The sequence below is a fragment of the Erythrolamprus reginae genome, chromosome 1 (genome assembly GCF_031021105.1).
Source record: "Erythrolamprus reginae isolate rEryReg1 chromosome 1, rEryReg1.hap1, whole genome shotgun sequence".
NCBI lineage: Eukaryota > Metazoa > Chordata > Lepidosauria > Squamata > Dipsadidae > Erythrolamprus > Erythrolamprus reginae.
The window spans coordinates 138053657-138079880 of record NC_091950.1 but is presented as its reverse complement, the minus strand read 5'-3'; the positions used below and the strand labels follow the sequence as shown (position 1 = coordinate 138079880).

Below are 26224 nucleotides of genomic sequence, written 5' to 3'. Positions count from 1 at the left end.
ATTGCCAAGTGTCTGAATTTTAATCACTTCATCATTGGAATGCCACAATGGTCGTTGTGAAAAAGGGTCAGAAGTCACATAAGCCACATTTTTCAGTGCTGTTGTAACTTGAATGGCCACTAAATGAATGGTGGCAAATTGAGGACTACCTTAAAGTAGGGAGTAAAGATCAAATGTTTATTGAAGGCCAATAAAGCAAATTCAGTAAGGCTCTATAGAATATAAAAGGAAATATCCAGTTTGTGTTTTAAAACATTTATTCTGTGTTCTTCATTTCTCAGGTTTTGGAATAAGTATCCACCATGAGCCAAGGAGGTTGGATAGGAACATGGAGGCCTCATCGCCCAATAGGCCCAATCATGGCCCAATATACCAGTCCTGGACCCAAGTACTACATACAAGGAGCAACAGGTAAATAAACAGAAATAAAAATATTCCATCAATCAGGACTTTAAAATATAATCCGTCTTTTGTTATATATGTATTTATCATTGCCATTTACAGCAGACCCCACTCAAAAATGTCTTGGATAGCAAAGTGAAACATCCAATAATAACAATTAGTAGAACTGTTTTTTTTTAAAAAAAGAATTCAACATGAAAAGACATCACAATATAGCCACATCTATATATTGTACTGTCTTTTATATTCTGTTTTGGAAATAATTTTCTGTAAAGATTTTCTTCACATTTCAACAGTGTGATCTCTACCAGTTACTGTCTGATATGTCAACATGCTAATTGCTTGATGCTAATATTTTATTTAATGTGCTATACAGTGTTCCCTCGATTTTCGCGGGGGATGCGTTCCAAGACCGCCCGCGAAAGTCGAATTTCTGCGAAGTAGAGATGCGGAAGTAAATACACTATTTTTGGCTATGAACAGTATCACAAGCCTTCCCTTAACACTTTAAACCCCTAAACTGCAATTTCTCATTCCCTTAGCAACCATTTAGATTATTACTCACCATGTTTATTTATTAAAGTTTATTAAAAAAAATATTTATTAAAGGCGGATGAAAGTTTGGCGATGACGGATGATGTCATCGGGCGGGGAAAAACGTGGTATGGGGAAAAAAACAGCAAAGTATTTTTTAATTAATATTTTTGAAAAACCGTGGTATAGCCATTTCGCGAAGTTCGAACCCGCAAAAATCGAGGGACCACTGTACTTATGATTTTTATGCCTTTAATATAATACTGATTTTTGGTCAGTCCACCCACCCACCCCGATTCAAGTAGAATTTAATTTCAGGGCTTGGAGACCTCCTGAAAAATCATCCTTTCAAACATTATGTCAGGAACATCATGAATCTTAAAATTTAGATCAAACTCCCTTTCAACTGTTTTATTCCATTAATGTTTAGACCAGATGAATTTCAACCACAATTCCCAGTGAGAAGCAAATTCTGTGTGTTGTGGTGTTAGTACATCCTGGCAGTTGCTAAATTGGGAAAAATAGTTTTTCAGAACAGAATCCTAGGTTTGCTTCTCATTTCTGTATTGGATTATAGGACATCAGGAGACAGGGATTGCAAAGTTTGAGTCAGTGGTCATCTGAAGAAAATATGCTAAGATAATACAACTTAATGCAAAATTTCTGATGACTAAGTCAGGAGTCTGATTACACCTTTTCTAACAAATTTATTATTAAAAGGCATAAGCTTACATGAACCGCATCACATAAAAGCATTGGATGAAGCTCACAGGACTTATGCCTTTTAATACAATTTCTTAATTAGGAAAGGTGATATCAGACTCATTTTTACTACTATAGCCTAACACATCTCTTGTCAAAAGGTTCTCTGACTGTGGTTGGGATCTCCTTGCAAAGGGAAGATATTTATCATTTTAGGGGGTTACACTACTATAAAGTTGACATGATGCAACTCTTCCCCCCACCCCCCAGGTTATGTATCACACATTCCCACCAAAAGGAAAGCGCCTGCCTACAGTATGTATGGTTCAAAGCCTCCATCTAGCAAGGACAAAGTTCCAGGTCCTTACTTTGTGCAGGGCACTGTGACTAATAGAGGAAAGAAGACTGGTCCCTCTTATTCATTAAGTGGGCGAACTGAAACAAAAGTGGAGACAACCCCAGGTCCTGGTAAGTTACAGACTTCTATCCCAAGTATATAAATCAAGTGGATTGCCTCTTCTTAAGAGCTCCAATTTTGAAAGATTGTGTGTGGTTAAATAGAAGCAAAAACCTGTCATCACCTGTACAAGAAAAAAACTGATGTTATCCTACGCAGTTTCCTCATGCAGAAATGTTTTCATTTAACAAGAAGGCTTTGTTAAAAAATAGATCTTGGTGCTTGAAGAACTGACTTCAATCTTCAGGCAACATCAGATGTGGGCAGTACTCAAATCAATCAATCAAACAATTGATAAGCAAGCTAGCATACCTGGATTATAAGAATGGGCATGAATAGCCTGCTATTTGTTCAAAATGTGAATGTTCAGATGGACAAATTAATCACATTGACTAGATAAGAGAATTTTTTTGGTGTACACACATACCCTGTTTTCCCCAAAATAAGACATGCCCCTCCGAGTCCACGGAGAGGAGCGACATATAAGTCCAATTAATAAATAATAATAAATAAGCCCAATCGGGCTTTTGAGTGCATGGCAGTAAGGCCAAGTGCTTATTTCAGGGTTCAAAAAAATATAAGACAGAATCTTATTTTCGGGAAAACACGGATACCTTTTTCTCTAGCTTACTGCTTGGCATGTTTTTCCTACTATTACTTCTAAAATTGAAATCCTGTTTCTCTTTGCAAGCAGAATAAATGGTGCAAAGATTATATTTTATCCTGTAACTACCTTGGCTCATGGTGGCCACAGAAGAGGTCCATGTCCTAGCAGCAATACAGAACTGGTTTACCATTGCTTCCTCCAGAATGGTTTATTTTTCAGTATCCCAGTTTGGCTTACAGTTCTAGGATTTCTTGATGTCTTAAATACAATTCCTAAAGCCATTCCCAAAATGGCCACTATGTTTTTAATTGGGAGGGGGAGGGAGAGACACTCAATAATTAATCATATCTGAATTATTTACTTTATTTTCAGGAAATCTGAAATTAAATCAAATTCAATCAAATCAATTTTGCTCCGTTTCCACCCCTAAATTTTGCGAATCAACCCTATCTACTTTTTTAAAGTGTGGTGCTCTCTGATCTAACCTCAAAAAGGAAGAACAATACCTGGTTCTGAATAAAAGTGTTCAGCCCTACTTTAAGACATATAAGGCACAATGAAAATTAAGTTTAAATCTAGTTTTCAGCAATGTTGTCTGTTTTTCCTAGCCTGTTACTCACCCGATAGGGCAAAAATGGTTATCTATAAAGCATCCCCCATGCATTCCATGGGATATCGAACTCTTGGAGGAAAGGTGGATACCACACCAGGTAAGTCCGATTCCTTCTGTTTGTTGTTTGCTATTGTTTGAAGGATCCTGTTAATTCACAATTCAGAGCAATATCATCTAATAAACTGGGATGCAACTCAGTTCCATGCACGTTTCTTTGGAGGAAGCCCAACTGAATTTGATTATGTGTAATTGAACTGAAGATTATAGAATTGCGATTCTTCCCACTAAAAAAAATTTTTTTTTTCTCATTGAGGTAAGCTTCAGTTGCGCCTATCTCTGTTGCACTAGGTCTATCCACAATTTATTGGACCAATTGTGCAGCTTAGAGATTGGTTCTTCCCGGTTCTCACTGGTTCTATAGGAGCAGTAACAAGCTGCTGGTGATGTCATGATGACATCACAGAACCAGTTCAGTCTGTGCTGGTCTGTGGACGCCACCCTCTTCTGGGGAGATTTTTTTTAAAAAATTCTTCTGTGCATGCCCAGAAGTTGAGTTTCCAGCACTGCACATGTGTCACCATCTTGTTTAAGGGTGTGTGTGTGTGTCAATTTTTGGGGGGGAGTGCATGAAGCACGCATGCACCCCCAAGGCATGGCCAATCAGCACAGGAGGAAGCAAACCGGCAGAGAGGTAAGTTAGAACCCACCCCTAGTACAGCTAAATTATAAACTTGGTGGGAAATTGCTTTAAACAACAACAACAACAAAAAAAAATGGACATAGGAAGGAAAGAGCCCTTCATACCTTTTTAGGGAATAAAATTCAGAAATTGCCTTTGGACATGAAATAATTCAAAAATCTCTTCTGTTCTCATTGACAATCTTCCATAGTCTGCGTAATTTGTGGGTTCGATTTTCAGAATTCCTAATCAGCAATGCCACAGGAAATTGCTGAAAATTCTGGGGAGTGAAATCCTGGAACATGTCTGCAAAGTGCCAGAAAGTGGAAGGCTATTACAGTATTCCCAAATCCTAGTCTAAACAGATCCAAAATATCACTTTGAAATCAGCGATTACCAGTCTCTTTCTTCAGGATTGCCAGAATTTCCACTCCTCATTTTGGTAATATTCACCTTTTCCCAGGTCCTAACAATTATATGATCCCTGAGGTCCTTGGACCACACTCAATCACTACCTCAGGCAGCCCCTCCTATTCTATGACAGGAAAGAGTAAGCTTGGACGTTTTGACGAAGACCTTCACAAGGTAATCTGTGGACTCAATTCTTATTTTGTTGTATCAGATTTTGTAATTTCATTACCATAATGGAAAACCTGGAAACACATTTGGCTTTTAAACCCAACATTTGAGGTCTTCTGCTACTTATAGTTGGGCACCATAATAGTTACACTTAGTTGCACTTAAGTGCTGAGTTGCACTTATCTCTTCCCATTGTCCCTATCTCGATGGAGTCAAAACTCCATCCAGATGACTAATAGTGAAAGGTGGGCTGCTGCTGGTTTAGACCAATTGGTAGAACTAGTAGTTCCAACCAGCGGTTGGGCCCACCCACCAGCCCTGATGCTATCCCGTCCCATTTTTTTTGATGCCACGCACATACTCACATTTTCGATTCTGGGCGAACCGGTTGTTACAGTATGTGACACCCACCTCTGCTAATAGTGAATAAAAATCAGCAATGTTATCCCTGTTGCAACAGAGTAGATCATGAGTATGGTGGCAACATACCAGAGAGCCTTGCTTCTTGAGAGAAGAACCAAAATCCTAGGAACTTGGGGCAGGACAGTGAGGGAGTTTCCAATACTAATGTGTCCAACCCTCACAGTGTTTCCCCTGAAACAAAAGGAGAAGTCATTAATTGGGTTGTCATCCCAAATCTCAGCTTGTCAAGGCTGTCAAACAGATGCATCACGCGCTGGCCATGCCCATGCCTTATTTAGCGAAGGGGGGAAAACTCCTGATGCAGCTATCATGACATGAGTTTGACACCCCTGCCTTAAGAACATACTAATCTCAGTTTATATATGGGAAAGGGGTCTATAATGCAAACCCCAAAATATCCTTTCTCCAAGCTGGAGATGGAGCAAGTGCAAAACTGCCTCTAGTTTGCATCCTTCACCCAGGTGTTATAGCTTTTCTTCTCCTCCCAAGAATTTGAAATACAGCCTGAAAAGATTATCCATACTGCAAAAAGTAAAGCATAAGAGTTGTATGTTAAATAATTGTTTTTCAGTTTCTTTTGCTTACTTCTGTAGGAATTATTCTGTGTAGGCTTTGGGGTTCTATTTTTGTATTAGGATCTCAAGGATGTTATGCTAAAGATAAAGCATTCAAGAGGAAAAATCTGACCTGAGCAACTTGTAATGAAACATTTAATAACTACAAGAGAAAAAATATTTATGTACAGGAAATAAATGGCAGGGATAGGCAAAGTCTAGTACCTACATCCTACAAAGGAATAAGTGCTCTGTGCTTAGATATCTAGGAAGAAAGGCAGAAGGAAGCAACCTCAGATTATCAATATCATAAACAAATAACAGGCAGAGGGATAGAAAATAGAGAAGAAAGCGTACACAATTTTAGCTCTCTATCTACATTTCACTGCTCCCTGGTTGTCACGTGAAGTGTTAATAACTACTTTGTAATGTCTTGGTAAGGCCACACTTGGAATATTGCATCCAGTTTTGGTCACTGTGATGTAAAAAGATGTTGAGACTCTAGAAAGAGTGCAGAGATGAGCAACAAAAATTATTAGACGACTGGAAGCTAAACCGTATTAAAAATGGTTGCTGGAACTGGGTGTGTCTAGTTTAATAAAAAGTACTAGGGGTGATATGGTGGCAGTGTTCCAATATCTCAGGGGTTGCCACAAAGAAGAGGGAGTCAAGCTATTCTCCAAAACACCTGAAGACAGGACAAGAAACAATGGATGGAAACTAATCAAGAAGAGAAACAACCTAGAATTAAGGAGAAATTTCCTGAAAGAACAATTAATTGGTGGAACAATTTTCCTCCAGACGTTATGAATGCTCCAGTACTGGAAGATTTAAAGAAGAGATTGGACAACCATTTGTCTGAAATGGTATAAAGTTTCCTTCCTGAGCGGGAGGTTGGACTAGAAGACCTCCAAGGTCCCTTCCAACTCTGTCATTCTGTTAGTCAATATCATAAATTGCTGAAAAGTGACTGCCAGTATACTTAATTTCAAATAATTCTTAGTTGGGACAAAGTAATATTTTATTGAGCTATTCAGCCCTTCGGTTATGCTTTAAGGCAGATGGGAACACATGCAGAGAATCTATCTCCAGCTTCTTAAAATAATCTTGTCTTTTCCTGAAATCAACCTTTGGCCAAAATCCAGCATCTTATTTGTCCTGGTCTCCATTTTTCTCTCTCTTACCCATACACTCCTCCCTCCTATGCCAACAGAACACAAATCTATCTCCTGGCAATGAACTAAGACTCTACAGACAGTCTTTAGGTTACAGTGGCAATTGGGATTAAGATTGCAGTTGCTAAGTGATGTGGCCGTAAAGATTGCATCACTTAGCAAAAGTGGCTTGCATCACTTAGCAAAAACAAATCCAGACAGTCCTAGTTGGTTTCAGATGTGTGGGTTGTTAAGTGGAATAACTGTGAGTTCAGGGAGGCTGAAAGAAGGAAGACTTCTTTGCCTGTAGTCTGAAGCTATCTGGTACTTTCCCCAATACTATCAGATTGGAAGAGTAGCTGTATTCAGTGAAAGAGTAGACAAGAATATTATTTAAATTAATAAAAAGCAGAAAGAACAAAACAATTCCTGACTATGCATATAACAATGATTCATGAAATGTGTAATGAGCTGCCCAGTTTCTCTAGAAGATGATATATGACAGGGGTCTCCAACCTTAGCAACTTTAAGACTTGTAGACTTCAACTCCCAGCTTTGCTGGCTGAGGAACTCTGGGAGTTGAAGTCTGCAAGTCTTAAAGTGTCCAAGGTTGGAGACTCCTGATATAAGCACTAAGTTCTTTTTCATCTTGGGGCACTGTGTGGTTTTTCTTTTCTAGACCCCAGGACCAGCAGCCTATCATAAGCCCAGTGTAGAGATCTACAAAAAGAGTGCACCAAAATATACCATAGCAGGCCGAATCAAAGAACCGAAGACTGACAAAATGCCTGGACCTGCAGAGTACGAACTGGGAAAGGTGAGAAAATTATATTTCTTTTCCAGAAAAAAGAAAAATCCACCTGAAAAAGTGTTACCTAATTTTCATAAGGTTATGACATTTTAAGGCTAAAATGTATGGAGGGGAAAATGTTGTATTTGTTCTTGAACAATGGAAGAAGCAAGGAGAACATTTTGCTATATACTGGCACCCTATTTTCAAGAATTCAAAAGCTCTTTGCTTACACCGGTTCCACCAATATTGTTGCCCTGCAACATTTGTATAACCTATTCTCATATTCCAACAACGTGTTACATTTGGGATGAAATTGGGCATTCATTCTTCCTAACTTTTATCTTGCCCTAGAAGAAACTTTCTGCTTTCTTAAATAACAATTGACTGTCATATTCAGAATTCCAACTGTAAAAGAAGCTCTTGCCACAAACTAAGGCTAAATCTGTAGCTTTTAGCTCTAATCTAATAAAAGTGCTGAAAAGCTTCCTCTGGCCACTCCCCCCCTCCCATACTGTCAACAAGTCTGATTGTTTAAAGGAGCTGCAAAATATAGACCAGTGTTTCTCAACCTTGACAATTCCAAGATAGGTGGACTTCAATGGCTAGAATTAAGAGTTAAAATCCAGCTATCTTTAGTTGCCGAGGTGGGGAATTACTGATCCACACCATAAGATGATAGTAGAGTTTTGTAAAGCCTAGATTTTTATGATCCAGACATGATAGCTCAAATCCAGGGCCTCAAGAGGCGTTAAAGAGGAAGAAACATATTGAAGGAAGAAAAAAAAGCAAAGAATAGAAGGGCTGACATTACAAGGATTGCTCTCTTCTTCTTTTCTACTGTCCTTTGACTAGTGCATATGCTGGAGGTTTCAACCGCTTCTTCAACTGTTTCTGCTGACTGCTCCGTTTCTTCTTCTGGGTCTTCTTCTACTAGCTTTTGAAGGGATACAAGGAGAAAGAATAGGCATCCCACACAACATTCCTTTTCAAATTATGGAATCTCAAAGAGTGAACAGAAGGTTCCATGAGACTTAATGGGCTTTCATGGAAGACCAAGGATTAAATAAAACCCATCACTCAAATGCAGCTAATTTTCTATCATTACAATGCTCTGGTTTCTGTTCAGATAGTATAGCAACAGATGTGTGCCTTTTAATCAGATGTTCTGATTTTTTTTTTTTAAGGCAACTAAAAATTTCTGCAGCCTAAAAAAATCTGCAAAGTCTGTACTGTACTGTAATATACCTCCAGGGATTCCATTAGCTTCAGAAGACCTCTAGATGGCAGCAAAGAGATATAACCTAGGCCAGTGATGGGGACCTTTTTTCCCTCAGGTGCTGAAAGACCATGGGTGCGCGCTATTGTGCATGCGCGAGTGTCCACGCCCATAACTCAATGCCAGGGGAGGGCAAAAACAGCTCCCCCCACCCCCAGAGGTCTTCTGGAAGCTGGAAATAGTCTGTTTTCCAACTTTAGAGGGCCCTGCAGGCTCATGTTTCACCTTCCCCGGGCTCCAAAGGCTTCCCTGGAGCTGGGTGGTGGTGGTGGTAAAAACGCCCTCCCCCATCCCATCGGAGACTCTATGGAAGCCAAAAACGTTCTCCCAGAGCCTCTGGGTGAGCCAAAAGTCAGCTGGCCGGCACACACATGCACATTGGAGCTGAACTAAAACAACAGCTCGCTTGCCGGCAAATATAGCTCCACGTGCCACCTGTGGCACCCATGCCATAAGTTCACCATCACTGGCCTAGCCATAAAAGAAGAATACTCACTTGGCTAAGTCGGGGAAAGGTATTTTCTGGGGCAAGAAGTTCTGACCTTCATGGGGAGCTGAGGTCAGAAGGCATCCTCCTGAGGCCTACAGCTGCTCTATCAGCAGGAAAGCAGTGTGTCCTTTTTCTTGGCTACACCCAGCAGTTAAAAGTCAGGATTGAGGGAAAGGCATGGTACTTGAGCTCTATCCCTTGGGAACCCCATCTGCTAAATGGGCCTTGGTGTCTACCACTACTATGTTTGCTATTATAAACTATGTTTTTCTTATTCGAAGAAAATAAATACTAATAAAAGGTACTAATTTTACAGTATTAAAATGTATCAATGGCCAGAAGACATGTCAAATTTGCCTTACCTGTTTTCATCCTCCTGTCTCTAGGTATCTTGTGCTCCGGTAGTCAGTTTTGGAATCAGACATTCCGATTATACAACTCCTGTGATTGTGGACGTTTATTGATTTTGTCCTCTGTGCAGAAATCACATTGGTTTTTCAACTTGTTTTTATATCACGTAGTTCATGTTTCAAAGCTACCTATTTTTAAAGCTTCAAAAACAACTAACAACTGTTTCACCCTGTTTTATAAACACCTGTCTGGAAGGACTACCACAAATATTCAGTAACCAGTTATTGTTTGAGACTGACGTTCTAATCTCTCTGACCAAAAGAATGTGCCATAGCCACCTCTTGTGATGAAGACAGCCTATTGCAAATTTTGCCCTGCTGAATATATGCCTAGAGTCTTGACACTAATATAGAGAACATGGTGTCATTTTCCAGAAATTAGAAATATTTTATATGGCATTTTTTTTCTAAAAACCTACTTGGATTCCTGCTTCACCACTACTTCACAGAACTTGCTATTCTTGCAGTAAGTCACATAAATATATTTTGTATATTACTTTACTTTGTTTAGAATAAATAAATTGGAAAGTCAGTGTTTACCTTGTCCTTTTTTTCAATGAAAATTAATTCTCCTTTTATAATACACAATATGAAAAGTAGAAGGCATGGCTGGCTGAGGAAGTCTGGGAGTTGAAAGTCCATTCATTTTAAAATAGCCAAGATTGAGGAAAAACTGACCTAATGAATGCTTTGGAAAATTGGGAATGTTGTCAAATGATTAGACTTACTTTATTTTCAAATTTAAATACAATGTGAATGTTACTATTTCATTTGTGAGATAAGTTACAATTCAGATTTACCTACCAAAGAATATTCACGTCCTTCAAGCAAAATGTGTTTGTACATCAATTACAGAAAGATCAAAACTGGATCACCACTGGATATTCTTTTTTCTTCTCCACCCCCCACAAAGGAACAACATATGGTGACAAATTGTATTTTGGAAAACAAAAGTATTAATGAATCAGATATGATATAAAAATCTTGTGTTATATATCTAGAGTTCTTGTCTGTAGACAAATATACAATTGCCTTTTTACAGGTAGCCTTCAACTTAAAGCCTTTCATTTAGCGATCAAAGTTACAATGGCACTGAAAAAAAGTGGCTTATAATTGTTTTTCACACATAAAATTCTTGCAACATCCCCATGGTCAGATGATCAAAATTTGAACTGCTTGAAAACACACGCATTTCTGACAATTGCTGTGTCTGGAGTTATATGATCAGTTTTTGTGATCTTCTAACAAGCAAAGTTAATAGTGAAGTCAGATACACTTTATAACCATGTGACTGATTTAATATTGTTTAAATATTGTTAATGGCGAGTATTCTGAGCAGAGACAGGTTACAAGCGGTGTGCCACAAGGGTCTGTTCTGGGTCCTATTCTTTTTAATATGTTTGTGAGTGACATAGGGGAAGGTTTGGTAGGGAAGGTTTGCCTATTTGCCGATGACTCTAAAGTGTGCAATAGGGTTGATATTCCTGGAGGGGTCTGTAATATGGTAAATGATTTAGCGTTACTAGATAAATGGTCAAAGCAATGGAAACTGCAGTTTAATGTTTCCAAATGTAAAATAATGCACTTGGGGAAAAGGAATCCTAAATCTGAGTATTGCATTGGCAGTTCTGTGTTAGCAAAAACTTCAGAAGAGAAGGATTTAGGGGTAGTGATTTCTGACAGTCTCAAAATGGGTGAGCAGTGTGGTCGGGCGGTAGGAAAGGCAAGTAGGATGCTTGGCTGCATAGCTAGAGGTATAACAAGCAGGAAGAGGGAGATTGTGATCCCCTTATATAGAGCGCTGGTGAGACCACATTTGGAGTACTGTGTTCAGTTCTGGAGACCTCACCTACAAAAAGATATTGACAAAATTGAACGGGTCCAAAGACGGGCTACAAGAATGGTGGAAGGTCTGAAGTATAAAACGTATCAGGAAAAACTTAATGAACTCAATCTGTATAGTCTGGAAGACAGAAGGAAAAGGGGGGACATGATCGAAACATTTAAATATGTTAAAGGGTTAAATAGGGTTCAGGAGGGAAGTGTTTTTAACAGGAAAGTGAACACAAGAACAAGGGGACACAATCTGAAGTTAGTTGGGGGAAAGATCAAAGGCAACATGAGAAAGTATTATTTTACTGAAAGAGTAGTAGATCCTTGGAACAAACTTCCAGCAGACGTGGTTGGTAAATCCACAGTAACCGAATTTAAACATGCCTGGGATAAACATATATCCATTGTAAGATAAAATACAGGAAATAGTAAAAGGGCAGACTAGATGGACCATGGGGTCTTTTTCTGCTGTCAGTCTTCTATGTTTCTATGTTTCTAATAACTGCAATGATTCAAAAGAAAGATTATAAAAAGGGGCAAAACTCACTTAACAATTGTCTCACTTAGCAATGGAAATTTTGGGCTCAATAAGTCGAGCATTACCTGTAATTGTATATATTACCTTGGGTTAAATGCTGCTAATGCTTTAATGATTCTAGAGAGATGAGAATCATTAAGCAATTATTAGTTGTTAAAATACCTCTAGAACTACAATGAAATCCTATAGACTTTACTTAAAAACAAATCTTGTTGAATTCAATAAAATACAATCTAGGAGAATATTCAATTTAAAATTGAATTTTTAATATAGAATCAATACAACAAATTAAAAAAGAACCTTAAGGTTGATTTGGACAGAGTTTAAAAAATGAAGATACATTAACTTACTACATGGTTAGTACAAGTCAAAACTGGCAAATTGGTTAAGGGGTTAATTAAAATGGAAAGGGAAAAAAAGCAGAAATAATGTGGTCATGTATTGAAGCTGTTTTCTATTTTGTGAATGTGTTAAGTCCAACTCTGTTCTTCTGCACACCTCTTTGAGAGTTAACAAGCAAGGATCATTGTTTATAGCTGCTGGTTTATCCAAAAACATTGATAAAGCAATTTTGCTTTAAAAGATATTCCAATGTGAGAAACTACTTCTCAAAAATGCACATATTCCAACATCAGTCTTTTATACAACAATTTTTTGCCATTAAAATTGGCATTAGAACATTTTTTAGTAAACAGTGTCAGGATTTTTCTGCTGAACCATAAACTGCAGAAAGCTAATACAAGGGCAGAGGGAAAGAGACTTCATTTCGGTGAATTGTGTTGCATTTGAGCTTTCAAGTAAAGAGAGAGACAACATATCCCCTTTAAAGAAAAAAGATGAGTTCCAAATGGAGAGATCATGCTGTAGGTTCATAAAGGAGTTTCTGGGTTACTGTGAAAATTTAAATAATCCTTCCCAAGATACATATCTGAAGGTCATCCAGAGCTCCATTTTCTGTTATCACTTTTTCCCTTCAACTAACATCCAGTACAAAACTATAATTCTTTTTCTCAAGTTCGTGCTCTTGTTACCAAATAATATAAGATGAAGAAGACAAGAACCAGTCCACCAGAGACATAACAGAGAAGCTTGCGGTTGTCCCTTCCTGACCGAGTCATAGTAGAGAAACGCTTCACACTTCCGGTGAGAAGACCAGTCACACTCATAAAGTCAGAACCCTAAAACAAACAAACAAAAGATAACTGTAAGGTGTTACAAAATAGATATCCCATTGCTCAAAATAGTCAAGAAAATCTAGAATCAGAGATTTCTTCATTCCCATTTAAAGAAAAGATTAATTAACTATTAAATAGTGGAAAGAGAAATTCTACCAACTATATTTTTCTTCCTTACTCTTTTTAGTTTTCTCTTTTAGAATTGTGGTTTTTCTTGGTTGTTGTATTGTGAGCAACCTAGTCATTCTTCAGTTGGGCAGCTCCTAGATAGCAGTAGCAATAGCACTTAGACTTATATATAGCTTCATAGTGCTTTTACATCCTTCTCTAAATGGTTTACAGAGACAGCAAATTTCCCCCAACAATCTGGATCCTTAGTTGATCAAATTATTTAAACTGTAGACATACGCAAACATACTTGTTACATTGGCAACATTCACAATGTAATATAGTGATGCTGCAGTATTTTCCACTATGATTTTTTAAAAAACATTTATCCTTATAATTTATCCAACAGAAGGAAAATGATATATCTGAGGTCCATTATTAGTTTTAAATGATGGCAATAGCCTACACATGATATGTACTGCAAACATGAAAATGTTTATACATAGGAAATCCTTTTAAAATTGACTTTACCAATTAGACTAAACAAAGCAGTTCCTACAATATTTATATTAGCCATTGCTGATACCAGGAGACTAAAGGTTCATATTTGACTTATTCAGAAAAGTAGTACACACCAATATATCTTTGGAACTCCATGGAAGGATAAAATAAATTTGGGTTGGGGTTTTTTTTTTTTTTGTGGCTTGGGCTGAAGACAAAATGACGAAATTTCCAGGAAGGACTTATTAGTAAGAACTTCTTCGAATGCGATTGATACAATCTTCTCACAAATTTGTGTTTTTATATAACTCAAGTGTATTGTACAATATTACATAACTATCCTTCACGAGATGAAGGCACAAGTATATGGAAGGTTTCATTAATAATTCCACATGAATTGCAAATAATTCTTTACCATATTATCCAGGTACTGGTTTTCATCCTCAGCATCTTTATCAATGTCCAACGCAAGCTAGATTTAAAAAAGAAGAAATTATTGTTTTTAACATTCTCATCTTTGACATATTTCAGCAATAATACTGATTTTGGAAATGTTATCAAAATTGCAATTTTCATTTCCACAATAGCAATAGAGAAAAAAAAAAGGCATAGAGAATTCATTATAATAGCAGTGAAAAATAACAGATTGAGTGAGCTACCAACCGATTTTAGACGGGTGACTTTAGTGGCCAGATTTTCTGTCATGCGCTTATTTTCCACATCTAACATATCATCCACCGCATTTGTGTTTGGACCTGCAAAAAAAAAAATAGGTTTAGAAGAACAGCTAAGAATACATGTAGGAGTTCATGTAGTTCATAGGAGAAAGAGATAATCTACAGATCTCAAGAGAATTTCACACACAGAGAGAACATTTCCTCTCAAATTCCAGGTTCAAAATGTTATTGAGTTGGCAGAGTTAAATAACAATAACAACAGAGTTGGAAGGGACCTTGGAGGTCTTCTAGTCCAACCCCCTGCTTAGGCAGGAAACCCTATACTACTTCAGACAGATGGTTATCCAACATCTTAAAAACTTCCAGTGTTGGAGCATTCACAACTTCTGGAGGCAAGCTGTTCTACGGATTAATTGTTCTGTCAGGAAATTTCTCCTTAAGTTGCTTCTCTCCTTGTTCAGCTTCCACCCATTGCTTCTTGTTCTACCCTTAGGTGTTTTGGAGAATAGATTGACTACTTTTTATGTGGCAACCCCTGAGATATTGGGACACTGCTATCATGTCTCCCCAGGTCCTTCTTTTCATTTAAACTAGGCATGCCCAGTTCAAAAATAAATACTTTGTAAAAAGATAAAAACAATTAAAAATGGCTATACCAACCAAGCTACCCAGTTCCACACACCAGGGTATATCAATGGTGCTACCTATCGCCACTTCCTATGGTCCCTTGCTTGCGACTGTTGCGACTAGAACACCTTCAAGGTCTCTTCCAACTCTGTTATTCTGTATTTATTTTATCCTAGGATTTTTATTAATATTGACCGTTTCTTCATTGCTTATTTGACCTCTATGACAATCACTAAGTGTTGTACCACATGATTCTTGACAAATGTATCTTTTTCTTTTATGTACGCTGAGAGCATATACACCAAACAGAAATTCCTTGTGTGTCCAATCACAATTGGCCAATAAAGAATTCTATTCTATTCCATTCCATTCCATTTACTACTACCTATCTTCGGCCCCAACCAAGATCTTTAACTGAAAGGCAGGAAAACTGCCGTGGTAGGACCACGGGGAGAAGACAACCCAACACAGGAGGCAGCTGTTCTTCCCAGAGGACATTCTCTCCTGCCAGCTGCTTGCCAGATGTTCCACAGACGACAGTGCCGTCACCATCCCCCAAAAGGGTTGGAGTAATGCGAAAGGAATGGAGAGACCTCTAAGCAGATGGCTCCAAAACACCCCTTCCTCGTTTTGCACCCCTCTCCTCCAGAACTAATGAACCTGCCAAGGCAATGAAGGAGAACTGCGTCTCCCCCTTCTCCTTTTTTTGCACTCACCTCGGCCCCAGTCCGCCATGGCCGCTTCCTGCCTCCGTGTCCCTCCGTGTCCTGCTCCGCCCCCACCCCGAGAAGCGGAGATTTGTTTTGGTGCGCGTGAAAGAGGAGGGTTTCTGGGCCCGGCTGCAGACGCGGATAGGTCCTTCGGGGAAGGCGGGCTCTTTGGCCTAGGCGAGTCTGACGCCGGCGGGGTGTTGCGTGTTACCAAAGGGAGGGCTAGCCTGTAATAGGAAGCGGGCGCGGGCGTCCAGGCAAGCGGGGCTGAGAGGGGCAACAGCAAGCCTTGCCCCTCGGTGCGCCCATCCGTCTCGGGAGCCACAGGGGAATCTCCCCGCCGGAGCGCCTTTGGACTTCCCGCCCCAGGCGGAGAAATACTGCGAGCGACCTTCCTTTATTACGCAACGTAGGTAACTTCTGTTCCCGGGGGTTTCAGGGAGGCTTATGTACAGACTCCCCACTTTTTCTCTGTCCCCCTTCCCTTCCTGGTCTCGGTGCCATCAGGCACGAAGAGTAAGTAGCAGCCCAGGGCTTGTCGTGCATTGTTAGTGATGGACTAAATATGAATAGAATAGAATAGAATAGAATTCTTTATTGGCCAAGAGTGATTGGACACACAAGGAATTTGTCTTTGGTGCAGATGCTCTCAGTGTGCATAAAAGAAAAGATATATCTGTCAAGAATCATAAGGTACAACACTTAATAATTGTCATAGGGGTCAAATAAGCAACCGGGAAACAAACAATATTAATAAAAATCTTAAGGATACAAGTAAGTTACAGTTCTAAGTGGGAGGAAATGGGTGATAGGGATGATGGAAAAAAAATAGTAGTAATAGTAGTGCAGACTTAGTAAATAGTTTGACAGTGTTGAGGGAATTACTTGTTTAGCAGAGTGATGGTCTCGTGTCTAGTGCACTATGACGTTTTGAGGGTAGGAGTTGAAACAGTTTATGTCCAGGATGCGAGGGTTGAAATGATGGTCTTCCCACGACCCATTGACCCAGTAGCTGAGTCAGCTGGGCGTTAATTGGTTTACAGTTGTGTGTCGGTTTAGTTGGATAAACCAGGGTTCAGCTTCCCAGGGTTTTTGGCAAGGTCATAAAACAATTATGTTTTTTCATGATTTAATGGCAGAAGAACACATTGTTCTGGTGGTATCAGCTTTTTTATTGCAGAAAAGATCCTTGATTAAACATTTGGATTGGAGTTTAGTCTGTGGTGGTTGTGGGAGGAAGAAGAAAAGGAGGACACGTTTCAATGGGAGCATCATTTTATGGGGTGTAAATTGGCAAACGTTCCTTTTCCCATCAGTGGGGAAGATTGAAATGGTAGCTCTCCATGCTCAGGGAAAGCTGGAAATCCTCTCCAGTTTCTTTCCTTGAACAGTGCAAAGTAATAGTGTCCCATACTTGCCTGTTTCATGGACTGGTAGTCACACCTGTCCTATTGTACAGATAAAAGCAAGAAATATTTCTTTTAGGAAAGTAGGTGTCGGCAGGTATATAAATTGAATGCTAAACCTGTCAACTACTGCTTTTGTGTGGAAGTGCGGAGTCATAATTACCAGTATGCTGTTTCAATTACTTCCATCTAGGAAATTTTTGAGCATAAACTGAGTGACCTGATAAAGCCCCATAGGTCAGCACCTAAAATTATCTTCCCTTCTCATTTCGTCTGCCCTTACGTGTTCTTTTTGTGCGTTTATTATTGGTGAAAATAGTCATGGTCATCCTGGAGAAACTACCTGTTGGTTGCTTAGAGATGATGTTGGCTTTGGTGGCACACAGCTAATTGATTAAAAAAAGCTACAACCTAGTTTACTAAACCTGCATTAAAAAAAAGATCAATAGTTTTATATGTTATATTAAAGTGGGGGCAGGTTGGCTCAGCAATTAAAAACCCTGAGTTTGTCAACTGGAAAATTGGCAGCCTGGGTTCAAGACCCAACTGCCGTGCAACAGGGTGAGCTCCTGTTACTTCCCCAGGTCTGCTCACCTAAAAGTTTGAATGCATGTATGTTTGAGTAGATAAAGAGGTACCATTTCAATGAGAAGTAATGGAATTCTGTGTGCCTTGGTCATATGACCAAAGAGAACTGATCAGAGAAAATGCTGACTCCCCGATTAAGAGGCAGATATGAACACCGCTGGAGTCAGAAATGACTGGACAGGAGAAACCTTTACCTATGTTAAGGCATTATTGTGACACGAATCAAATGCAATTTATTTCTCTCACTTACAAAGCAATTCTGTTTGGAATACGTTGGCCTACAAAAATCCTAACATTTGTTCCCAATGAAATAGCCGGACACCGATTGCGGTCAACAGTGCTTTATTAATAAGGTCGGAACAATGTTTACACATGCAAGAGATCCATAGGCCAAATGACAGGTCTTATATACCCCTATCTGCTGAGACAACCACCAATGAGGTAACATAACTTTTGCCCCCTAACAACAGCGGCAATTAACCAATAATTAACCCAATGAACAACTTGTCTCTAAGTACAACCCTACTAATCTCTGGGCAGGACATAACACCCAATATCTTCTTCTAGTTGCAATGCTGCTTGACAGTTAGATGGTTGAATGATGCTCTTTTATAAAACCACTTGCGAAAGTGCTTGCAATAAACATATTTTTTATCCTAGCAAGCAAGAATGCCCAGGTGTCACAAGCAAATATGATAGTACAGCAGTAGCAGGTGTGTTGCTCAGCAGAATGGGAAAATAACTCTCGCCAAAGCCAAGTGATTTGTAGCATCAGTGATTTTAAAAACAAAAAAGATCACTTATTCAAACATGAATGTATTCAAGAGCATACAAATCAAATCAAATCAAATAATAAATAAATAAATAAATAAATAATAGAGACCCATATTCCTAACGTTAGGTAGGATTAAGCCTGTTTTGAATGGGATGTTCACAAGTTTCACAAGGGTGAAATGGATGAACATATTTATAAAGTGTAGCATATTTATATTACCTTTTAAAAATCCATCTTCTGTCCCATTTTTAAAATGCAAAAATGAATGTTGACGTAAACCAATAATTTCAAATGAAATCCAGAAGTGATTTTTAGCACTTATAATCTGTTACTCTGAACCCGTCTTAATTACGTTATTTTAAAACTTTAACAGAATTACAGAAAGGAGCGTTTTGCCTTGCCTCCTTCTAAGGTAGAAGGAAAATTATTCGGTTAGAATCAAAAGAAATAGGAGAAATGATAGGAGACAGTTTCCTGAAAAAAATTAAAATTTAGAAAGACAAGGCTTGCCAAACTCAGATGAATTGTTATGGAGATGCAACATTGCAATAAAACCTTAAAAAATTCAATGTTCAAAAATATGTCATGTTCCCAGAGATGTAGCTAGATTTTGGGGCATTTCTTCATCAATAACTAGATATGGGTTATAAGAAAGGTGATGTGAAATGGGGAAATTCTTGTTTGTATGCCCCATTCCTATATGTAAATGGACTCCTTATGTAGTTGAGTAAATACATTTGAACTTAGTGTAACATGTAGCCAACATGTAATGTGGATGAAGGGTAGTGGAAGTGAAATAATGTGGATTGTCTCTCCGTATCAAAAAGGGATCAGTTTAAAAAAGCCTTGCGCTATATTGGCAATTAATTTTCCCAAGGGGCCATATGAAAAACAAGACTGTCGCGTAGGACCGAACCAATAATGCTGTTAAGGTGCATAGACACCCACACATACCGTACATCTACATCTACATATAAATTGGGGGGAAAATAGTCACCTTCAAAATAAAAGCTATGCAACAGTTTTGCATACATTGTGTATACTCATTTGCACTTGATTTCTAATTTCTGATTGATGTCATGTGGGCAGGACAGGGACAGGCAGAGATCCAGATGTGGCCCAGGGGTTATAAAATACCAACATCTGCCCTACAGAGTCATAAGATAGTGGTGATTCTTGACTCATTCTGCTAAAAATGCCTTTACAAGAAGCACAGGTAGTCCTCAACTTAACAACAGATAATTTTGTGACTGGTCAAAGTTACAACGGGACGGAAAACAGTGTCTTATAACAATTTTTTACATTTAGGACCATTGCAGCACCCCCATGGTCACGTGATCAAAATTAAGACTCTTGTAAAAAGGCTCACATTAACAACAATCACAACAACAACAGGGTTGGAAGGGACCTTGGACCTTGGAGATCTTCTAGTCTAGTCCAACCCCCCCAGAGATTAGAACCAACTCCCCCCAGAGATTAGAATTGCCCCCACCCTCCTTGCCTTTCGTAAGCTGCTTAAAACCCACGTCTGCCGCCAGGCATGGGGGAACACTTTCCCCCTAGGCCTTTACAATTTTATGTATGGTATGTTTGTATGTATGATTGGGGTTTTTTTATATAATGGGTTTTTAACTGTTTTTTAGTATTGGATTTTGTTGTACTGTTTTACTGCTGTTGTTAGCCACCCCGAGTCTGCGGAGAGGGGCGGCATACAAATCCAATTATTATTATTATTATTAATAATAATAATAATAATAATAATAATAATAATAATAACAACAACCCCCTGCTTAGGCAGGAGACCCTACACTACTTCATATAGATGGTTATCCAACATCTTCTTAAAAACTTCCAGTGTTGGAGCATTCACAACTTCTGGAGGCAAGCTGTTCTACAGATTAATTATTCTGTCAGGAAAATTCTCCTTAAGTTACTTCTCTCCTTGTTTAGTTTCCACTAAACAAGTTTAGTTTCCAGTTTTGTTTAGTTTATGATTGTTGCCATGTCCCACAATCATGTGATCACCTTTTGTGACCTTCTGACAAGCAAAATCAATGGGAAAGCCAGATTCATTTAACAACTGTGTTAATATTTTAACAACTGCAGTGATTCACTTAACAATTACAGCAAGAATGGTAATAAAATGGGGCAAATTTCACTTAACAAATGTCTCAGTTTGCAACAAAAATGTTAAGCTCAAATGTGTTTGAGGACTACCTATATGTTCTATCACAGATGATTTTGACACAATGCTCACATGCCCTCTGAAGAATTATAGTCTCTTGTCTCTAAAACTAAAAATTCAATTTTTTGTCTGAACTTTTATTCTTTTAGATGCCTTCGCATGTACTTAATGTTGCCTCTAAATCAAGATCCAGTTGGATACAGCTGACAGTCTGTTCAGTGCCATGATTTAGATTTTATTTCTCTGTAGTTTTGTATGAAACTTTCCCATCAACCTTGAGCAGCAGCTATACAGTAGATGCAGCTGTAGGATAGCTTGTTAAAGGGGTGGAGCTCCCTAGAGGTCCATTCTTTCTTTGCTATAATTTCTGGATCAGTAACCCTGCATTACAATTCCCCACTTCTCTCTCTGTTTTTCTGCTACTGAGATTATCCAGGAAAAAGAAAACAGCACTAGTGTCTTCTCACTCGAAAATTGCATTAGGAGGATTGAGGGAAAGTAGTATAGTTGCTTCATTTAAAAAAACGAGATATAAATCTTGCTAAATAACTATAGATACAAAAACAGCAGTGCTATAAAGAAGGTAATTTTTGCTTTTTGCTTCTAATGAGCTTTATTCTTAAATTTGCAGTTTTTAATCCAGGACACTGAGGCTGGTTAGAATGGAATTTAGAATGAAAAGGTGTTTGTCCTCTATTCTTACCAATTAAAAATACTGTATAAAAAGGCTATTTGCACAATATATTTTAAATAAATGATCTATTATGCTAAGAAGGGAGGAGGGGTGGTGGAGGAGTTTGTGAATGTTTTCAAAGGAATCTAGATGTTGAATTTTGAAGGAGTCTCAGACCTGAGTCTAACCTTACAGTTTTCCAATTTGTCAATGAATCTTTGTGTAAAGATCTTGTCTGTTTTGCAGTGTTCCACTATATTCAGTTTGCAAATAAAATAAATAAATAAATAAACCTGAAACAACTTTTTTCAAAATGTTTATTTTTTTGAAAAGAAAATCCAAAGAGGTAGAGGTACAGGTGACTCTTGCAAATTTAGTGGCAAGATATGCCAAGTGCACTTTTTGTCATAGTGTCTCAGTATTGCTTACAAATACTGTAAGATGACGGACCTTGGTTCACAATCTATTACAAATCTTATCCTGAAATCTGTAATGAATTCTGTGACTTTCAAGATATGAGTTGAACACAGGTGTACTCTTTGTACTAGAAATAAATGTATGTGTAATCTGTTCATTGATGTGCATAAAGAACATGGGCCAAACATTAGAGAAATAGAATGACTTTGTTTTTGTTGAATAATAAGACTAAATAAGCAAAGTATAATTTATATATTGGTATATAATGACTTATTCAAACAAAAAATATAATGACTTATTAAAGCAAAATATTTCAGGAATTGGGTAGCATGTTTTCGGATTAGTAGATTTATAAAAAGGGATCATCTCATTTCATGAGATAAACTTTATGTCTTTTAATAAAATTCCTTAAGTAGAAAAAGTACAGGTAGTCCTTGCCTTACCACAGTTTGTTTAGTGATACAACATCACTATAAAATGTAACTTATGACTGTTTTTCTAAGTTACAATCTTTGCAGCATCCCCATGATCATGTGATCAAAATTCAGATGCTTGGCAGCTGGTTCATACTTATGACTGTTGCTGTGACCCAAGGTCATATGATCCCCTTTTACAACCTTCTGACGGGCAAAGTCAATGGGGAAACCAGATTCACTTAACACCTGGGTTACTAACTTAACAAATATTTTGGTTAACAATAGAAATGTGCTTAATTGTGGTCATCAGTTGAGGACTACCAGACAGTACTACCATTCTCCTGACGTTTTGCTCACCCCTAGAGTCAGACAGCTGTACAAAAAATTCCCCCTCTCCCCCCCCCCTCTGTTTTTCCATTTCCAGTAAAGGGAATGAATTGCGTCATGGGAGATTTTGGTCCTTTTGTTCCATGGTGAAGAAAAGATTGAGAACCATCGCGCCACAGAAGTCCCTATTTTTATGCTTTAATCTAGTTTGATAATTGTAGTGGAGACTTTTCAAGCCCCAATCATAATTCCTAAATGCTACTAAATTGATTTCAGAGGATTTGGAATGCAAATGTGCTCCTAATTTCTGATAAGTAGGTCAGAAATGGTTTGGATGAATGGAGAAAACAGTGACAGCGCTGTCAAACACAAACATTTAAAATGATATACAGGGATAGCTTTCATCTTGGCTGATTGTAATACCTGGGACCATATTGGAAATTTGTATCAGTTATACCTGTTAACAAATCAAAACTGTAGAACTGAAAAATTGTATTGAAATTGTGTGATCATAATTTTCTGTAGCATTTTAAAAAATATGCTAAATTACATACAAATGCCATGAAGTTCTTTCCTCATATGATTTCAGGGCTACAACAGCCAAGTTATTGGCTCTAGGTAGAAATTTACTTGTGCTTGGTGAGGAAGTATTCTGTATATATTCTCTGCGCAGAAGAAAGTTGACTACAATAACCTAATTTGTTTTTTAAAATGTTCAGGCTCTGCTGCATGTTTACAGTATGAGTAGTCAAACATTGTTGTTTCTTTTAAACAACCGTGGAAGGATATGAAGCATTTGTAATCTACAGATTGTTCCAAGCTTTGGGAAACCCTTTGCCAGAACTGCTGATCCTGGCAGTTGCTCAGTGAGACATTTTGGCCCATTATCCCTCTTTATTTAAATGTTATTCCATGCCATTCTTGAAAGTTGCAAATAAAGAACAACAAGCAGTTTACTTATTTTAAAGCCACTTCTTCATTTCTGTAGCAACTAAGCTGCCTGGTGTTTCCCTTAACAGATATGTAAACTGTGAAGGACAAACACTTTAGAAAGTGAGAAGTGACTGAAATAGTAGCATTCATGATATTCTGGGAACTGTTATTTACAGTTCTCGTTTGAACCCACCAAATTCTGTAATAGTTTCTGCCTCCCTACACAGAGAACTAGGGAGCACTTGTGAAAGTCCCTCCAGCTAGGGGTACAGCATGAGGGGGCCTGACCACCAGTTCCTCATTGGGATTGTCCAAGGTGGAGATGTTATTTAAACTTCAATTTGATTCACAGTCTAGGTCAGTGGTTCTCAACCTGGGGTTCGGGACCCCTTGTGGGGGTCGAATGACCATTTCATGGGGGTCGCCTGAGACCCTGGGAAAAGACAAATTTCTCCTGGTATTAGGAACTAAAGCTTCTATTATGGCATCTTGGAACATATTTTTACAATCCGACTAATCAGGCATTTACAGTGGGGGTGTCTCTCTGACCTTCCTGCCAATCAGCTCAAAGCTCTGTTGGGAGAATTTGCGCTAGGCTTATAGTTGGGGGTCACCACAACACGAGGAACTGTATTAAGGGGTCACGGTCTTAGAAAGGTTGAGAACCACTGCTCTAGGTAAAAGGTAAAAAATTAACAAATCAGGTCCTAAGCAAGGACCTAAGAGATGCTAACATCTATACAGGTAATTCTGAGTAGAGCTTTTTCTCCCCCAAAGTCGGAGTGTTCAGGTCTAACGTTCAAGATTTTCATGTATCTAGGCAGCCCTTTGGATATTGTTCCAGGGACTCCTAAATACTATTGGTACAGCCATTGATTTCTTCCTCCACAATTGCTCAATTTCAATTTGTAAATCACAATATTTGGGGGTTTTTTCCTAGAGTATTTTTCTCTTCAATTCATGCATCACCTGATATTGCAATATCAATGAACCATTTTTTTCCTTTTCCACTATAGTAATGTCAGGCATGTTGTGGACCAGATGTCTGCCTGCCTGTTGTTGTTATTTATAGTTCTATTAGTTAAAGCAGCACTCATTAAATTATTTTCATATAATAAATATTTGAGGGTTGGTGAGCAAGCTGACGAGTTTGGGAGGGCCCTGATTTAAATCATAAGGTTAAGCATTATGATTGTGGCAAGTTCTTCTAACATCTGCCTTCACAGCCTGCCGGTCCCTTTCCCTGTCACAGTTGTTACCATCACACACTGTGACATGCACTGTGATTAGCATGACTACTGGAGGGTTACAAAGATATATCCGCATTCTTAAACAGCTACAGCCTTTGTGGTGACACAGACCAAATGTTGTACCTAGAAATGCAGAGAACGTGGCAACCAAAGAGTTAAGGATGAAGGGTGGAAAGGTTACCCCCACCTCATGTTTTCTAAGCAGGATCAGAGATTTGAATCTGAGGGATGAGCCAGTTGGAGAGATACTCTGATTGGTGAGCACGGCTTTAGTACGTTTTCAGACCTCCAGTGTTTTTTTTTTTCCACCAGAAAATGTATTCCCATCTGAACCCAGCAAGGAGATATGGGTGGTTCTGCTAGGAGTGCATCCTTTTATCATCATAAGGGAATTTCTTTTCTTTTATATTTATAGAGAGAAATTAGGACAATGGGTGGAGGAGGTGATTTGAGGAGCTACATCACACAGTTATCTGTTTTAAGGTAATCCTCGACTGGCGGAAGGGGAAGCTAGCTAGGTAATGCTTTGCTCAAAGGACATTTATTAAATGCTGAAAAGCCCAAAGAGGAAGAGGATTAGTGTATGAGCAAGATAGCAAGCTACTGGGAGCTTCCATCTGCTTTGTACTTTGGCATTCTGGAGTGGCCAGGCTCGCTAATGTTCCTCCCTCTTCTCATCAGCTGTTTAACAAGGACTCTTTGCATCAGTAAATATCCAGCCACGCCACAAAGCCTTCTACTACATTTCACTGCAGTCGGCCCCCGTTCCTCTGGGCAGACATGACACTCCAAGCTGTGCTAGAGACTGTAGAAAATGGGAAGCAAGATACTGTCCTCAAGGTGCTACAGATCTACAACCAGGAGGTGAGTTTTCATTGGGAATTGAGTCACCCTGACGGAGTGCTGAAGAATCCACATTGCATGTTTTAATGATATTCTTGTGATGCTCCTTTCAGATTCACCTGCCTGCATTATTGGGCAATATATTCTTGTTATTAATCTTTTAACTTAGCCATTTGAGATTACTTTCTCCCTTCCTTTCTCAAAACTGAACTGCTGGTGGGATGCAACAGTGAAATTACATTCTTGTGATAAAATTAATCTTGCCAGAGAAATGGTGGGTAGAACATTTCAGATGAAAAAGGGGGAAAAAAGAACTAAGTGACAGAAAGGTGTATAAAATCCACAAATACACAGTCCTGGGAAATAGTGATTATTACCGGTACTGGTTTAGATAAAATATATTGTAACTTTTCATATAACAACTGATAAAACAAAATAAATGGTTGTGTTGAGGCTAAGTCTTCATACTTAATCACCATTAGACTTATTTCAAAATGTTACACAACCTGAACTACGTTTTTCAGTATTAAACATTTCTAGGAACTTGAAATCAAACTAATGAATATGCA

At 38.5% G+C, this 26224-nt stretch overlaps 4 protein-coding genes and 1 long non-coding RNA gene across 6 annotated transcripts in view; 2 read left to right on the top strand and 3 right to left on the bottom strand.

The window, feature by feature from the left end:
• Positions 1 to 26224, bottom strand: part of LOC139175661 (veficolin-1-like) — a 940898-nt gene that overhangs the window by 827505 nt on the left and 87169 nt on the right. The gene's annotated exons all lie outside the window — the stretch shown is intronic.
• LOC139175377 (uncharacterized) lies at positions 240 to 5161 on the bottom strand. Its single transcript, XR_011560519.1, has 3 exons — positions 5063 to 5161; positions 4120 to 4300; positions 240 to 391 (listed from the first exon to the last, which is right to left on the bottom strand). It is a non-coding gene; the product is annotated as an uncharacterized lncRNA (long non-coding RNA).
• CIMAP1A (ciliary microtubule associated protein 1A) lies at positions 289 to 9727 on the top strand. Its single transcript, XM_070766453.1, has 6 exons — positions 289 to 411; positions 1909 to 2106; positions 3311 to 3412; positions 4458 to 4579; positions 7384 to 7521; positions 9650 to 9727. The coding sequence occupies exons 1-6, from the start codon at positions 303 to 305 to the stop codon at positions 9725 to 9727; spliced, it is 747 nt and encodes a 248-aa protein (XP_070622554.1). The 5' UTR covers positions 289 to 302.
• BET1L (Bet1 golgi vesicular membrane trafficking protein like) lies at positions 12289 to 16162 on the bottom strand. Its single transcript, XM_070766423.1, has 4 exons — positions 15849 to 16162; positions 14492 to 14583; positions 14244 to 14300; positions 12289 to 13222 (listed from the first exon to the last, which is right to left on the bottom strand). The coding sequence occupies exons 1-4, from the start codon at positions 15865 to 15867 to the stop codon at positions 13055 to 13057; spliced, it is 336 nt and encodes a 111-aa protein (XP_070622524.1). The 5' UTR covers positions 15868 to 16162; the 3' UTR covers positions 12289 to 13054.
• RIC8A (RIC8 guanine nucleotide exchange factor A) overlaps positions 15995 to 26224 on the top strand; it is a 35200-nt gene continuing 24970 nt past the window's right edge. Inside the window, exons 1-2 of one of the 2 annotated variants that reach the window (XM_070766342.1) lie at positions 15995 to 16251; positions 25494 to 25676. In XM_070766342.1, the coding sequence (XP_070622443.1) occupies positions 25593 to 25676 (84 nt within the window). In that variant the 5' untranslated portion in view covers positions 15995 to 16251; positions 25494 to 25592. Of the gene's footprint in view, positions 16256 to 25493; positions 25677 to 26224 lie in introns of both variants that reach the window. The other variant, XM_070766351.1, reaches the window with a different exon arrangement.